Source organism: Notolabrus celidotus, chromosome 9 (genome assembly GCF_009762535.1).
Source record: "Notolabrus celidotus isolate fNotCel1 chromosome 9, fNotCel1.pri, whole genome shotgun sequence".
Lineage (NCBI taxonomy): Eukaryota > Metazoa > Chordata > Actinopteri > Labriformes > Labridae > Notolabrus > Notolabrus celidotus.
The window spans coordinates 27,628,971-27,645,191 of record NC_048280.1 but is presented as its reverse complement, the minus strand read 5'-3'; the positions used below and the strand labels follow the sequence as shown (position 1 = coordinate 27,645,191).

Genomic DNA, 16,221 nt, shown 5'->3' with positions numbered 1-16,221 from the left:
GGTGTAACACATTTACTCAGCAGGACCACTACAGTGATTAATCATGCAACACTGAAAACACTGAGACTGAAAATAAACGTAACATTTTTATCAAGCCTGATTGGAACGCATTTGAGTTTATCAAAACTTTGTATCATTTGAAAACATTCAGATAAAGCTACTCAAAGTATGAACCACTCTTCAGCTTACCTTTATCTTCACCCCCTCATCCAGCGGTCTGTCCATGAGCGTGTTGAAAGACAAGAAAAGGGTGCGAATGGAGTTGAAGAAAGCGTCCCCATCCTCACTGTTCCCGTAGAATCTGAGAGGGAAGGCCACACATGGCATCACAAGTATTCATCTTTAAATATGAGAGTGAAAAGCATATTCTCGTGTGGTAGTGCCCCTTATACCTGAGATAGAGGACTCGAGACTGTACAATAAACCTGAACAGGTATTTCAGAGCTTTGAGCGCTGCGTAGAGCCTCTCAGTCAGGGCGGGCTCCTCAGCATGGCCCACGTAGTAGTTAAGGACCCGGGTTAGCTTCCTGAGAAAGTGAATGAGTCAGGCGTTCAAGGACTGATGGTAATTTGGGCGTGGGTGGAGAAGACGAGCAAAAGAAGCACTAAAAATAGAATGTTTGAAGGGGCGTAAGCAATCAAAGTAGGTAAACACAGAACAGGGACTCACATGTAAGCCAAAGTGGCACTGAAGTGCTTGTTGATGTAAGTTTCCAGGACCGGGTTGAAGTGCTGGAATTTGATGTCGCCAATAAGTGTGATTATAAATACCTGGTTAAAAAAAGGCACAGAAGCAAAATTAAAATCTTGTCAAAGTTAGGAAAGCATATATAGTGTGCCTCTTAATGATTCCAAACTTTATTCATATCGATGCTTTAAGTTTATGATCCTTTCACGCTCCTGAAATTGAACCCTAGTTTTGGTACCATTTTCGAACTTCCTTTTTTTAGCATAACAAGTCAGTATATTTACATTCTTTAAATACTATGATACTATTTTTTGTTATCAAGCTGCAGCAGACACCATTCCTGCACTGAATTTAATCATCTTCATTTATAGGTGGTATCTATATATGTCTTCAGCAGAGGTGTGTTTACAATCCTCTCCTGTCAGGCGTTCATGCTGTTGTTATTGGTTGTTCACACAAAGAGTGAAGTGAAAAGCAGTGTAATAAATGAAAAGAAAGAATGCCAGTGACAGAAAGTATGCTGAGTTTCTCACCTCGGCACACCTGGCCAGTCACAGTGGAATGTGGGTGTGAATGTTGCATGTCTCTTTTGAAAAGTAACATGTTTTTGAGAACTTGCAACACAAAAGAGGCCATTGTAGAGGTGTGTGAGGAGAGCTTATTTTTAAGCCATAACACGTGTGCATTTACACAGTGAAGTCCTCTGCTTCAATGTTATCTGTAATACAAGCTTTAATTGGCTGTTCTGTCAAAATGTTATCTTTAAGTATCATTAATATCATCAAAACACTAGAAATCAAATGCACTAAGTTGTATAAAACAAAGTAATGACACATTGAGTCATTGGTGGTTGGTGTTAAATAAGAAGTAATACAAGCTTCAAACTCTGAGGTGAACTGTTTGGTCTGTTGAGAATATCACTCAGCTCACCATCCTCTCCTCTCAAATTCATCCACATGAATCATAAGTTGAATGAAATCATACTACTAATAATTAATAATACTGTTGGTGCCAAGAATTATGAGTCTCTGAATGTTGTTTCTGTTCGTCAAGGATGTTCCTGAGTATACTACACTAAAGGAGTCAATAAAGGAAATAATGAAGCTCCTTCTTTTATCATTTAGACTCTAAATTGCAGAGAATTCTAACAGCTCTTATCATGGCAGACACTCATACGTTACTGGATCATTTTGCCCAGTTAGGAACCTTCCTAACCAAAAAAGGTTAATTTGAAATGACCCAAGAATGACTAACCAAAGCATTGAACACCAGGGTATCATAGGTTTCCTTCTCTGAGGTCTCCATCATGATGCTAAACAGGGCGTCGAGAGTGTCCTGGAGAAACTGTGCATAAAACAGAGACATGTCATAAAGGGGGCATTCAAAACCACATAACAAAATTTAAATGTGTAGCAAAAGAAAAAGAACCCTCACCTTTACAATTTCCCCTCCCTCCACCTCCATCAGTCTCTGCAGATTCTGGTCCAGGGCTTCAGGGTTAGACCTCCAGTTCAGCAGGCCAAGTAAATCCACTGAAAAATATTTACACATAAGGATACATGAGGCAGGAGCAACACCTCCTCTGTTCCAACACCAGGAGCTTTCATTGTGTTAAAAGCCTAACATTTCACTACAAACCTAATTACATCTACATCAATCAACATCAACACATCAGCTAAATATTAGCAGAACAGATTGGCTCAATTTAATATTTTAAGGTAATCTGAGGGGAGGAAGTGATGGTGGCACTGCACCTCAATCAGCTGCTGCATTTCCCCTGAGATGACTTTAGAGAGGTTTTCTTTTAACAATCTCTGAGGAAAGGATTTGAAAAATAGAAACGTTGCCCCACAGTACCGTTCTGAGTGAGTTTAGTGGAGCAGGTAAGCGTGGCGATCTGGAAGCTATCTTTAGTCACAGGAATCACTCCTGAATGGTGAAACTGCTTCCCTGTTTGCTTTTCCTTTTCCTCGACTTCAGCCCAGGTTGCTGGCAAGGTGAGATAAACCTTTGCATCCTCTGCCTTTTTCACGTCGACCTAAGGAATTCAAAAAATAGAGAATGCATCATGAAGCATATTGATCCGCAGAGATCTAATTTCATATCTATTGATTGAGGTGAGGTTCATGAATAATCCATCTACCCACAGTCAGCTATTCAAGACACCTGCTTTGGTGTTATTAGATAAAAACTATCTCCTGCTCATTTCAAAGACAAGTGTGCTAAATTGAATTACATAGAACATATAAATACAAAGCCACAACCTGCTACAGTACCTTATAGACAATCAGTTCATGTCTGCCGTCTTTCAGTGTGGTTCGGTCTGCTCTCATGAGTCGAACGAAGGCCATACCGAACGGCTTCTCTGATTTGTCCCGAGCTGAAGGATACAAAGGAGTGTAAGCTGCATTTAACACGGAAGCAGGATTACGTGCTGGTGTTTGTCATACAAATAAGGCACCGTCACTCACAGTCCTGGGAAGATCTGTGTCGAAACATCACCCTCAGGTGACAGCGGCAAACGTCCTCAATTGGAATTGTCACCTTGCAGGAAGGACAGAAAAGTAAAGGGAATTAAGCAGACTGAATTTACGATAACACATGTGGAAGGGATGCTATCAGGCCGGACATTTGTGTGAATAGAACACGCATAGAAGATTACTTCATTGTATTGAGCTTAAGTAAATCCATTTGAAACATTAATCAAAGAATATGGGATATATCTCTCATGAGAGGCACGGAGCTCCACATACGGCTGTTGACATTAAGCTTACCTTGACTGTTTCATTCCAGCACGGCTGCTTCACCTGGTAGTAGATGACAGACTTGTACTCTGTGATGCCATCATAACCGGCCCCAGGAAATATTGCTTTCTACGGAAACAAAGGAAGAAGATCATTTGAGGAAGATATAACGGGAACAATACATCTTTGCTTATTTATGTGCTTGCAGTTAACTCTGATGAAAAAGTGCCAAACTTCCTACAGGAGCACATCTAGGTTCCCACTTTACTCCTTACTAGAGTAAAACTCTGTGTGCGATGCATCAAGGAGACCTTTAAAATGCGTGCATGTTCTCAACAATGTTACTCTTAAGCAGATCAGATTACTAATACATGCTTTCCTCTGTCAATACCTTTGCCCAAATGCAGACTGTTAATGTTCTCCTTCAAACTACGCCCTCAGATTTACAGGTACAACTATTTTTTTCTTTACTTCAGACACTGAGGTACCCACTACCAGGCTGAGCACATTCTTAATATTCAAACTGCATTAGAAAAACTCATCTCTCTTTGTTCCTTTAGATTTGAACTTCAAAGATAGCCCTTACCAATCTCTTCAAATGCCAGTGAAGATATAATCCTTGTAGCTCAGGATGACCCCATTACAACAAAGCTTGACAGTACTAGAATAGTTGATTACATATATTTGATAGAGAAAAATTTAGAGTATGCAGTCAGCTGGTTGAGGCTGTACTGCTTATGTTAACATGCTAACAACCTAATGATGAAACGTGCACACATTTACCAAAAAATGAGTTTATGCAATGCAAGCATGCAATGTTGTGATAGTCAGACTTAATATTATATGCAAGTGAGGCTTGGGGAGTTTCCTTAGTTTCGCAGGTATGCTGCCATAAACCAGAGAGCAGAACAAAAGGTTAAAAGATTGGTGGGAGAAAAAAGTCTTAACACGAGTTATTCTCAGAGGGACATTAAGGCGTATCTTAAATGTTCTGTATCTTATCTGATAGTTGGTGAGATTTATGAGTATCACAGAAAAACTAAAGGAACAGTCAGAGGATCACTGAAGTCATGAGGGTTAATACTCTGGGGGCCGTGAATGCCTGCATTAAATTCAAAAGAGCCAAACTCGTGGACAGACCACCCAGCTGAAAAGTAAAATATTAACAACAGAATACAAATTAATTATAAGAAGATGGGAGCAAATTATTCATAGAAACTCAATTATGAAAAATTAACACCACTGTTACAGCCAAAAGTCTCCTTTACCTCCATAGGATTGCCTTCATCGTCGTGCACACTCAGTATAACCTCTACGTTTTTGGGGGTCTTCTTTTTACCGCGGTCAAACTCTCCCTGCAGCAAGGTTACGTAAATATCGTTCCTGATGTTTCCTGAAGAAAGGACAACAGAGGATCAGGTGGATGTGCCAAGAATTTATGCACCCTCCTCACGGCTTTGTAAGCAATTAAAATGAACATGACCATGGCATATGTAGAGCAAAGCCTAGCAACAAAGACTTCAATCCACCTGGGAGGATGATTTCTGGAAAGCCCATTTTCCTGACGATAGCCGTGCTGCGGTCCACAAAGTGGGGGTAGTCCTTCCTCACCTGGGCCAGGTCCCCCGGGAGAAGCTTCAGGGTCACAAACAGCCCTGCCAGCAGACATGTAAAGAAATTCAATGAGCCAGACACCAAAAGCACACACCTCGAAGACCCCTCACACTTCATTTATTCCCCTAAAAACAAAAGGTTCAATTTGGAGTGACCCTGGGAAATCACAGGGGAACACAGTGTCTGCGCGCACTTCATTTTACCCTGGCCTTTGTGATTGACCTCCCGCGTGGCAATCACTTTGTTGAAGACAGCGGTGAGCGGCTCATTCTCTCCGATGACTCTAGAAGGGATGAGGGGAGACATGATGAGCTGCCTCTGACGGATGTAGGTTTCCATAGCTATCCTGGGAGAGAAGCATCAGAGTGAGTCTAAGAAAAATCAGCTGCCAGCATCTCTGACAGGTGACAAACAAATGGACAGAGGAGCTGCAGAGGCAGAGTGTGGTGTTCTGGATCTCTTGACAAGATGCACCATTATCCCTCCAAACACCCCACTTACCTCAAGTGGCTTCTACAGAGACAGGTACCATAAAGTGCTAGTACTATTCAAGGATACTTTTCTCAAACAATGCAATCCTCAAATCCACATTCATGTTCTCATAAGAGTATAGAATCCTTGTTGCTTTCATACTGAATTTAAGGCACTGCACAAAAGACGGCATCTTAAATTGATCCAGTCTGCAGGCGTGCTAACTTCACAATGAGGCTGTATTTTGAGCTAAATGCATGTCAGCACGCCAACATACTGTTGCTACAGAAGGATTTAACCATTGTCTAAATTTAGCACGTTTGCATGCTAAAATTTGTTAGTATGCATTTAAACACATTAAAGCTGAGGCCGACAGGAACAGCATTATTTTGTGGTGACTAAATAAATAAGGGATTCTTAATGGAGATCATTCTTAATATTTGAATTCAATAACAAAACATTTTTATGCTGAAGTGTCTTCTATTGTGATTTCTAATTTGGCTTACAGGTCCTACCCAGATGTTTTAATGCCACATGTAGTTCTTTGCTAGCCCACTTTCTGAGTATTGGAGGGAAAAGTCATTCACACAGAAGGAAGACATGTGCATGAAGGTTTCACCGGGCTAAAAAAGTTTCATGAACAGGGACTGAGTGCACACATCCCACTCTAAAAACCACACCCAACCGAGGGGAAAAGAAATGGTGCCACAAAATGGAGCCAAGTGCAGAAACGCTACCTAAATGCTTTTAAGTATTTATAAACACAAGAATTCAGCATTTCAAAAGATTATTTCAGCACCCTTAACTTACCAGAGAGAAAGTACAATAACAAACTCAAGATTGTCAGTTTCAGTGTCCCTTTTCCTTAACTTGCTTTTTTTTTGCAGAAGTTATCCCATTCAGCTGCTCTAAAGTTCAATACTTTGATTCAACTATTTGATGGAGCTACCAGGTAAGCTCATCATTCAAACTTAATAAGATTCAAATCAGACCCTGCTTAGCGTTGACCTTGACAAAGGATTAAAGTACCAGGATACCAAAGGTTTCTCACTCTTCATATTCGTCCCACACAGACTTAGCTTTCCTGTTCATATATTTAAAGTCAGTTCTGGGAAGCACAAAGAGGCTCTTCCCATCAACAGATAGTCAATGAATTGGTTTCCTCTGTAATGGACAACACTTAAAGGCAGCCTCCTCTCGAGTCCACAAGCAGATATATGGCCAGGCCTGAGCATTTCTGTAATAGTTCTTGATTTGTGCCAAACTGTCGCAATACATACAAGTAATAACGCTGCCATGCGGCATTAGAGTTGTGTTTTGTATTTGTCTTAACTGTTCCTGTAAGGATGCTTCAGTGAGATTTAATTTGGGCATTGATGACTAATGTCCAGTTATCTTGAGTCCAAAAAAGAAAATACAAAAAAAAAATGTCTTTAGTTATGCTTTATCTTAGCTATCTGTCAGCATTGGTTAGTATGGATTAGGATGATTAATGATTCCAAAGTTTTGACAGCCTTTTGCTAGAAAAAGTATTCACAGTGTACAGATTGATGTGCTGATTGCACTTGATGTATTCAGAGGTAGTTCAGTGATTGAGTGAACACACTTCAGCAACTTTTAAAAAAACTTTGATGAGATAATAAGTTCTCTGCTGTTATTTCTTCTTAGATAAGCAGTGTATACGTTTTTATTGTTCATGAATAAATCAATTTAGTTTGACCTTCTTGTGATTAATTTGTAATTGTCCAGTTCATTATTACCAGAGGCAACTAAATCCCTGAGCATTAATGAAATATAAATGCATTTTCAAGACCTGAAAGCTTAACAGCTTCCACGGGAAGAAGCATTTTCGAAGGAGCTGGAAATCACACGTCCTGGAAGCTTTTCTTCACTTTTAATGAGACATTCACTATTGTGGAAACATAAACTAAGCTTAAATCTGGATTATCATATAGCCTTCCAGAAAAGAAATACAAAAAACTGTCAGTAATTTTTTTTATTTTTAAAAATCCTCCAATTGTTTAGTGTTAACGATACAACCCTACAAAAATGTTTGTCTGTGCCTCCTCAACAAGACTCTGTAAACTGTGACACTGTAAGAGCAGACAAATGGAGGTTAAACCTCAGAAAATGTTGGTTTAGATGTGGAAAATCAGTCAAGATATTTTTGGTGCACCTCCATCTAGGATCTCTATAAACGCGTCATTGCCTCATCCGCCGATCTTGCAGGTGCTGTGAAAACGTGGCCTTGAAGCCTGCCTTTGTGTGGAGCTAACACTTCGGATTGAAAAGAGATTTTTGTTTTTGTCCTTGAAATGCAACATAGCAAAGATTGAGCTGCACAGTTGAAACAGACTTGATGGAACACAGTAAGCAAATATAACTCCAGTCTTATTCAGACTATTTCCATTATTTGTGCTGAATTGTGCGATGCTGTAAAACAAGGTTAAGCGTGTTAACTATGTAGAAGTGTGAAAAACGATTTACTCACTGCTGAAAAGGAATGAAATGCTGTTTGTCCTCGTCATCTGTTTTTCCATGAGCGATATCTGTAACGTCCATCACTGCAAAAACAAAGGAAACTTCAATGAGAGGCAGCAGACTGTCAGCAAGGGTACACTTATTTCCCTGATGCAAATTTTTTCCTCCGTTTTGATTGTTCATAAAGTTCATTTACTGACTATAACTGTGCAAAATGCATTTCCTACTTTTAAAACAGAAGCTGAGCGGGAAGCTGGATCTTGCTCACCTGTTGCCTGGAACAGCAGACAGGCAGCCAACTAAAACAGATTGAGGGTTCTTGATCTCCAGCTTGCAAATGCCTCTGAAATGTTCATTCCACCCAGCCCTTTCTCTAAAGTGTTTTTCTTTCTCCTGGCTAAGAATAATGTTATTTCTTTCTGTCTCTGGTTTCAGTCCATTTGCTGGAACCGCAGAGGAAGGCATTTCTCATCAAATCCACTAATCATCTGGCCAAAACAAAAAGACGAGTGCTAAACCAATTTCCACTGGCTCCTTTGCCAAGCCGGGATAGAGGCATTTTCTAGGTCAGGAAGCAGGTGTTCCCATTTCATTCAGCACATGGATCCTTCATTTTTACACCTCGACGGAACTATTTCGTGCACCCACAAAGGAGTGGCATTCTTCTTGATGGATTCAAAACAAATATTACAAATATTAGGAAAGTTTTAGAAAGCTGCTTACCAGCCACACCAAAAGGTCTCCTCAGTCCTCCTGTGTGTTTCTTTCCCTCTTTGAGCTCCATGCTGCCCACTCTGATGATCTGACACACCAGGAAAAGTCGCTGCCTCATCAGGTCACTGCTGCTCAGGTCCTGGACAACACAAATACATTATTATTAGGAAATACTGACTAATCAGGTGCTTTTACACAATAGAGAGTGGGCTGTACAAATCACAAGCAAGTTATTGTGTGCATGCAAATGGCCAGGACTCAAACCTTATAATGAATACAGGATGAAAGCACTGCAGTAAAACCTTCAATCATGTGATCTTCTGAGCTTCTTTATTTGTTTACTTTTCTGTATGTTTGGTAATCAAAGGAGTTGTTTGTGCTTTACGGATAAAATAAAAACAATAAAATCAGCTCTTTGCCTTGATGAAAGAGGTTGGATAAACTCTGGACCACAAACTCCTCATGGCACACATGCAGGTCACATGCAGGTGAGCACACGGATCTGTCTCCAAAGAACTGCTGTCTGCATTATTAGCATAAACAGCAGGAAATTAATGGAGGAAAATGTATTCAAATTTTCAAAGATATGCTGTGAATGTGAGCCATTCAGTGAAACTTTCAGTAAATTAGGAGCGATCCAGGACCAAATTGTCTCTTTTGTCACAGATCTCAGGCAGCGTTTGGATTGTTCAAACCCGAAGCACTGGGAATACAGCTGGAGGGTTGGGATTCACTTACCGTGAATAGTGCTGGCAAGTTGTTGAGCTTTTCAATTTCTTTAGGCATCCCCTTACTGTCCCAGCGCACCAGGAAGTTCTCGCTGCAAGAATTTGAATGAAAATCACAGTTAGATGTTGAATTGTCTAAATGGCTTCAGAAAAACATGTAACAGTCACTAATTTGAAAACTCTGTAGACTGATTGAACTGAAATGCCCTTTGGGATAAATAAAGCTATCTGAATCTGAGACTCTGCACTGTCTCTTTTAAAACCCATTTCATATTATTAGTAACAATCTTTACGCCGCTGTAACGTCTATCCTTCAGTTTGAATGTCTCAGAGGTGTAGTGGTGGGACCACGTCATCCCACCCCTGTGCTGACATCAAAGCTAGTAACGAAGGTATTACAGAGGCGTGATGAGATCAATGTGAGCTGGCGGAGCAGGCAGGGTGAAACAGCTGCATGTATGTGTGTGTGTGAATTTCTGAGTGTGTGTATGGGGAGCGCCTGCTGTTTGTTTTCCTCTCATGCTTCTGCATCACCGTAACCGTAACGCATTGTAACAAAATCACGCACCCAGGATCAAAATGACAGTCCAGAGGCGTGATGATGGTGGAGCAGCGTTACAGCCCTGTCGCAGACACTAAAGATGGTAAGGGCTTTTTTATTTCTTGGCAAACCAAGTCTGGTTTCAGGGATGTTTTCAAATTTGTTTGCAAGTTTTTCACCACAGTGTCAAAGAGTCCATTGAGACCTTTCTCATTTCAAACATTCTGACTTCTGAAACCCATTACTTCCTACTTTCTGGGTTCAAAAATGTTATTCTGCACCTTCAACTCTTCAAAGGGTTTGAAAATGCAGAACTAATGAAAAATGCAAAAGAAGCTACCAAAACAATGACCTTCACCAATAAACTCGTCCTGTTTTATTAACCTAAACTGACAAATAACCTCAGCTTGATGCTTCATGTTTGAAATAAAAGAAACGTGAGGAGTGTACCTAATGAACTCTGACTGGTCGGGGTCGTACAGTGACATGAGTAGCTCAGCATCCTCTCCGATTCTACACACAAAGTTCTTCAGGTTCATGAGCAGACTGTAGGTGTGAACAGCGTTGAACAGGGTCTGACGCCTCATTTCCAGATTTTGAAGCCTCGTCTGAAGACAAGCAAGACCCCCAGTCAATGCATATTATAGACACAGAGATTTTTTATGATATGATATAATGTAATATTAATAACAGCATATGATGACGAAGCTTGTTTAAACTTGTTATAATGACACTTCAGTTATTAAATTGCTGTCCAAAGACTATTTTTTAAAATTATAAATAAACTCTGGACCACAATTCAGTTAATGAAATATTTCAAATTCTGCAATGACACAATGATTTATTCAATAAGACAACAATCTATATCAGATGATATCATAGGCTTATTTAATACGATCAGTAACAAGTACAATTACTTGAAAAATGAAGGCATATAAATTAAATTTCTATTATTAATCTTTTGAAAATATTTTAATGAAAAATTTGATATTACATCATTAATCATTTAATTGCTGTATCAATCACAAAAATCATTACGCCCCAAACAATAAGGCAAAAAATGTGAATAAAGGATGAAAAATGTAAATCATGCCTTCTCTTCTTGTATCCTGTCATCAACGCTGCGAGAAGCCGTCTCATGTGCCCGGAACAGACTGACCGTACTGGTGTAGTCTGGGTCCAGTGTGTTTCCTGCTTCATCTCGCACCACCAGGTCGAGGCCCAGAATCCTGGGTGGCACAGAGGATCAAAGAGCATCACTTGAGTTTACAGAGACAATCTTACAGCCGTGACTCACGCAAATAAAACTTTACAACAGCTTCCATGTCACAAGAGGAATTATTGCACAATAAAGCAGAAGGGATCGTACCGGTTCCCGTAATCAATCTTTGCCGTGACTTTCTTTCTGAGCTCCACAAGGTCATCCTTAGGCAGTGTTCCTGACACTATCTGAGATCGATACTCGATGAGACTGTAGGCCATCTGCTGAACACTCCTGAACTGGGTTGTCTTGTTTGCCTGTCAGATAAACACTCCTTACAACAAATCTTTTGGAGTAGCGAAGCACTTTAAAAATACGTCAAAGCGTTGTGAATCAGAGAGGACAGTAGTGTGTGTACTCCAGACAGAGAGGCTGATAAGACAGACACAGTCCATACATACCACGAAGAGCTTGTGCCATATCTGCGCCCATTCCCTCAGAGTCGCCCCGAGCTCCTGCACCAGGGGTAAATCTGCTGGAATAATTATTTCCTGCTGGCTACCAGCCACAAGAAGACAATAATAAGATATTGGAAAAGCGGCCAATCACTCAGTGGTCATGTCACATCATTTAAAAAAGACTCAAGAGCAATTTTATACATGATGAATATTTGGATGGTTTCCCTGAACAGCCAAGCACTACTGAATCCTCACTTATGCTAATTACAAACGCACTGATAAGCTATTGGAAAATGTTATTGGAACACCAAAAGCAGAATGGGCAATCATCATAATGTTATGTTTACTGATATGTGCTCTCACCCTGTTCCCTCAACTGTAGCCTCCTTTAAGTGGATGTAGGATGCTGGGAAAATGCCCTGAGGAAGCAATAAGGTCCTATTAGCATATATACATCATTGCATTAGTTAGAGGAAAACAAAATGCTGATGATGCCCCTACCTTCTGTGATTTCTTGCGAAGCGTGTAGCCCCTGTACCAGCCTGAGGAAACACAAATGAAGAGGGAAACATGTTACACAGATGGAGAGGCAGTGGACGAGACAGGACTGATGACAGTCCAGCCTGTAAGGAGGACAATGTGGGAGACTCATTTACATGATTATGCATAGCTTATTGAGTGCAGCTCAGTTCAGAGTTTCACTTAAGTGCCTGTGCCAGCTTGCTTTGGAGAACGGAGAGAGAGATGTGTTGGGGCTTGTTGTGTGTTCAAGCTCACCTTCCAATTTCTCAAGTATGTGCACCGTGTCCCCCACCTGTAGACACAGCTCCTGCTCTCCACTCGGATCATAATTGTAGATTGCTGAAAGATAGAGCAGGGGACGTCTCATTAGGAGATGCACACACAAAATTCACTGAAGGCTGTCAACAAAGAGAAGATTTCTGCAGATAGTTTAACTGACGAGTTTTCTCCCTCCACTAGGTCCAGTGGATTAAAAGAAAAAAAACCTAAATCCCTTTTCAAATCACTCTTTGCACACAGGAGCAGGCCTGTTTTTAAGAAAGCTCTGGATCAGAGAATCTCCCTTTCTCCCAGAAAAAGGAAACCAAATCACCACCCACATCTTAGAACTCGGACTCGCAAACATTTAAGAGCTTGGTCTTTGATTTATTCCTCATCATTGGAACACCAGGCTGAGTGTTTGTGCAGCAGAACAGTGTGACTAAAACCTTTATAGCATTTTGACGATTCTTAATTGAAAGGAATGCCCCGCGGCCGTGTTTAACGCTGCAGTAAATGGGACTGTGCGGAGGCAGGTAGCTCCAATGTCAAAAGTCACAAGCAGAGCTAAGACGGAGATGGCATCACACCCTCTATTTTTCTGATATTATCTCACCACTGTGGTCTTTGGTCAGTAGTTACACTCTGCAGGGTTTCTTTCCTGCCAGCTGGCTCACCTGCGAGGCCTGGCCCTGACTTCACTCAGTTTATTAACCTAACAGCTTTCCCGGAGGAGACTCCTGTCTCTTCTTTGTAACTCTCTAACCAGGACACGTATGGGAGGAATCACAGTGGAGTACGTCAGACACAGTCTAACACACGTGCACACACACACGTGCACGCGCACACGCACACACACACACACACACACACACACACACACACACACACACACACACACACACACACACACAGCACTCATTACAAAAGAAAAACCTTGGCAAACAATACTGTAGCAGAGGTCTTTGTCATGACTTGAGGGAGCTGCAATAGCGCGCAGCCACTCACTCTCTTAGGGAAATAGAGGAACTATGAGCAGAGCTCTGCCCTGACTTGCATGGTGATAATGCTTGTTGCTGGAGGCTACATTTCACTGCACGCTTCAACTGGCTCCGCTTATCACACCTCAGTCTGAATACCAAAACTTGACTTGACTGAATGTGACTACTCTTCTCTCTCCATGACTTCCTCCTTGTCGATAGATTCTTCCAGCTTTCCTTAAGAAAACATTTGCCCAGACAAAACATCACCACAGGGAATCTGTTTTATTCTTGGACTGTATTTGTGTAACCAGCCCTTGGGCTTTTAAAATATTAACTTGGACTCATGCTGGTTAATGTTGTCAGGAAATCACCTGCACAGGTTCATGTAAATGACGCCTCAGTGTGAGGTCGCTCATCTAGATATTGAAAAGAAATAGAAAATACTGAACTCGAGTGATACAGGTTTGGAGTCGCTGCAGTATCAGAAAATGTTCTCAGCTTCTTTTCACCCTTTAAGTCATAATTATGGACAGTTCCTCCAGGATATTGAATACTCTCTCTGTGATTGTTGTTTCCTTAAAATGCCTGATATTGCAGCAGTGTTAGGTTGCAGACAGTACAAGTTGCCATCTTTGAGATGCAAACATTACACATCCATAGTAAAAAAAAACATTTTAACATTTTAAAAACTACTGGCTAGGTGGGGTTATCGTCTTCTGACAGCACTTAGGGTCGATTTATGTGCCAAGGTGACAAATAAAGTACATAAAAACTGAATAAATCAACATAAATGGAATGCTTAATTGCATTGTGTGCCAGATATGACAATGCTACCCATACAAGCTGTGGAAGAATCACACTTAACTTTTACACTGAGGCTTTTCAGCTCGTTATTTCTGCTGCTGAGCTAATAAAATATTTAATGACTGACGCGAGAATGAGGGATAGTTATTCTACTGTACAATGACTCTTTAGGATCAGTCCTGACACACAAATCGTAAACAGACCCTCTGGTTGGTGACAAACGTAGGAACAAAGCCTCTGATTGGTCAGTCAACCCAAACCAAGTCATCAGGGAGTGGCTAAGTGGCAGGCGAACAGTTTACAACACATAAACATGGACAGACAATCTCAAGACGTTGAGTATTGGATCATAAGTTTCTGAAAACACACTGAAGTACGAGCATAGGATCCTATAGAGACGAATGCAGGCTGTCATGTGCTTCACAGCATAAAGAAAAAGTATGATGGTGCCATGCAGCGTTCAAAGGTAACATAAAAGCTTTATCCTTTGATGTTTAGGATGCCATCATTATCGGGTTTTTTTGTTTGATAGAATCGAAACGCATGAAAAATGTTTATGAAAAACAAAAATCTTCACGCAAGCACATGACAGAAAGAGTGAGGGAGCAGCTTTGGTAAATCACACAAAGCATCATTAAAGTAAACAAAGCAGCGAAACAGAAAAAATGGAAGTTACTTCTGGTTGATTCACAGGTTGTGTTCTAAAGAACTTTAAAACAAGCCCGTTTGGTTTGCTTATAGCTGAAATCTCACTTCTTCTTGCCTGCTTTTTGTCTCTCTGCTCCGCCCTCTGTCACAGCTGCTGCTCATAGGTCTGCAAATACTAGCATTTGGTGAGGTCCTTGAAGCATCTAATAAAGACACATACTTTGTGTCCATGGCTGTTGCAGACTGACAGAGAGCAGAGGACAGAGACAGCGGTCACCTGGACCTGCAGACTGTTTACTGAAGCTTCATAGCACTGCACAATGACTGACGGGCATAAAATGACCAGGCTAGTCCAGGCTTTTTGAATTGGTGTGTATGTGGTCTCCAGTACGTCTGGAGCCAGCCTCAAGCGGATCCTCGATGAACTGCTGTTTTTAGCACTTCCACTTGGACTCATGTTTTTAGACCGGAGGTTGCCGCTTGGTATCGACATTGTTTGATTTTTACTGGTATCGTAATGAAATTCCAAATTCTAGTATTTTGACAACTTCATCAGGGGCATGCAGTTTGTAATCATGTCCAGGTGACATTTTAAGGGACTTAAGCGACTGAGGGGGACAACAGAGATTCATAAATAAGTAATGAAAAACATCTCATCTTTAACGAAACTGGTTATTAGCTAAATCGCTATTTTAAACTCTACCAGGATCAGTCTGTATTTTCTTAAAAGTGAATTACAATAAATGACTGATATAAAGCCAGATCCCTTTTCAAAGAGTGTTCATTTTCACAAGAAAGATATTTGTGCTCAAAAATATGGAATAAAACATGTACCAAAGAAATGACATCTGCCTCTGGTCATACCGAGAGTGACAATGGTCCATTCACCAACTTGACACAGTGTGCAGGCCTGGCAACAGTATGGCAATTTGCCAGAGGCAGAGACCCAGTTGAGCGTGCTGTGATGCCACACTGTCCGAACTACAGGCAACGGTGTTGGCCTTGGCAACACAGCTCTCATCTGTACAACTCTGAGACACAATATCTCTCCTACCCTTAAACCCAGAGCACTCAGCCTGAAGCTGCTCTTGTAAATTCCAAGAAAGCCTCTGTCTGCGGAGGTTCACGTTAATGTGCATACTAATTCTAAATCAAAGTCAGCCTGATTCACTTTAAATGATTTATCATAGAAGTAGATTAGCCAACAATTAAAGAACACCACGGCTGAACAGCTTGAACAGCCGCTGGCAGCTCGTCAAACTTAACGCTGTTAAATGTGAATCTATTGTTCTCATCAGTGACACGCTGAGGGAACAAAACATAAACAACTGTTACAAGTTACAGTCACTGTATATCTTAGAGACGC

General features: G+C 40.9%; 1 protein-coding gene across 3 annotated transcripts in view; it reads right to left on the bottom strand.

Annotated features, from left to right (window-relative positions):
* The window catches only part of dock5 (dedicator of cytokinesis 5), a 38,776-nt gene that overhangs the window by 15,847 nt on the left and 6,708 nt on the right, over positions 1–16,221 (bottom strand). For 2 of the 3 annotated variants that reach the window (XM_034691829.1, XM_034691830.1), the window contains exons 2-23: positions 12,418–12,501; positions 12,142–12,182; positions 12,004–12,059; positions 11,644–11,740; positions 11,351–11,499; positions 11,075–11,210; positions 10,432–10,589; positions 9,451–9,532; positions 8,722–8,851; positions 8,009–8,081; positions 5,250–5,392; positions 4,962–5,087; positions 4,701–4,825; positions 3,463–3,561; positions 3,160–3,232; positions 2,965–3,068; positions 2,546–2,726; positions 2,123–2,220; positions 1,943–2,032; positions 671–771; positions 393–527; positions 190–301 (exon numbers count right to left, since the gene is read on the bottom strand). In XM_034691829.1, coding sequence (XP_034547720.1) covers positions 190–301; positions 393–527; positions 671–771; positions 1,943–2,032; positions 2,123–2,220; positions 2,546–2,726; positions 2,965–3,068; positions 3,160–3,232; positions 3,463–3,561; positions 4,701–4,825; positions 4,962–5,087; positions 5,250–5,392; positions 8,009–8,081; positions 8,722–8,851; positions 9,451–9,532; positions 10,432–10,589; positions 11,075–11,210; positions 11,351–11,499; positions 11,644–11,740; positions 12,004–12,059; positions 12,142–12,182; positions 12,418–12,501 — 2,393 coding nt within the window. The remainder of the gene's footprint in view (positions 1–189; positions 302–392; positions 528–670; positions 772–1,942; positions 2,033–2,122; positions 2,221–2,545; positions 2,727–2,964; positions 3,069–3,159; positions 3,233–3,462; positions 3,562–4,700; positions 4,826–4,961; positions 5,088–5,249; positions 5,393–8,008; positions 8,082–8,721; positions 8,852–9,450; positions 9,533–10,431; positions 10,590–11,074; positions 11,211–11,350; positions 11,500–11,643; positions 11,741–12,003; positions 12,060–12,141; positions 12,183–12,417; positions 12,502–16,221) is intronic. The other variant, XM_034691831.1, reaches the window with a different exon arrangement.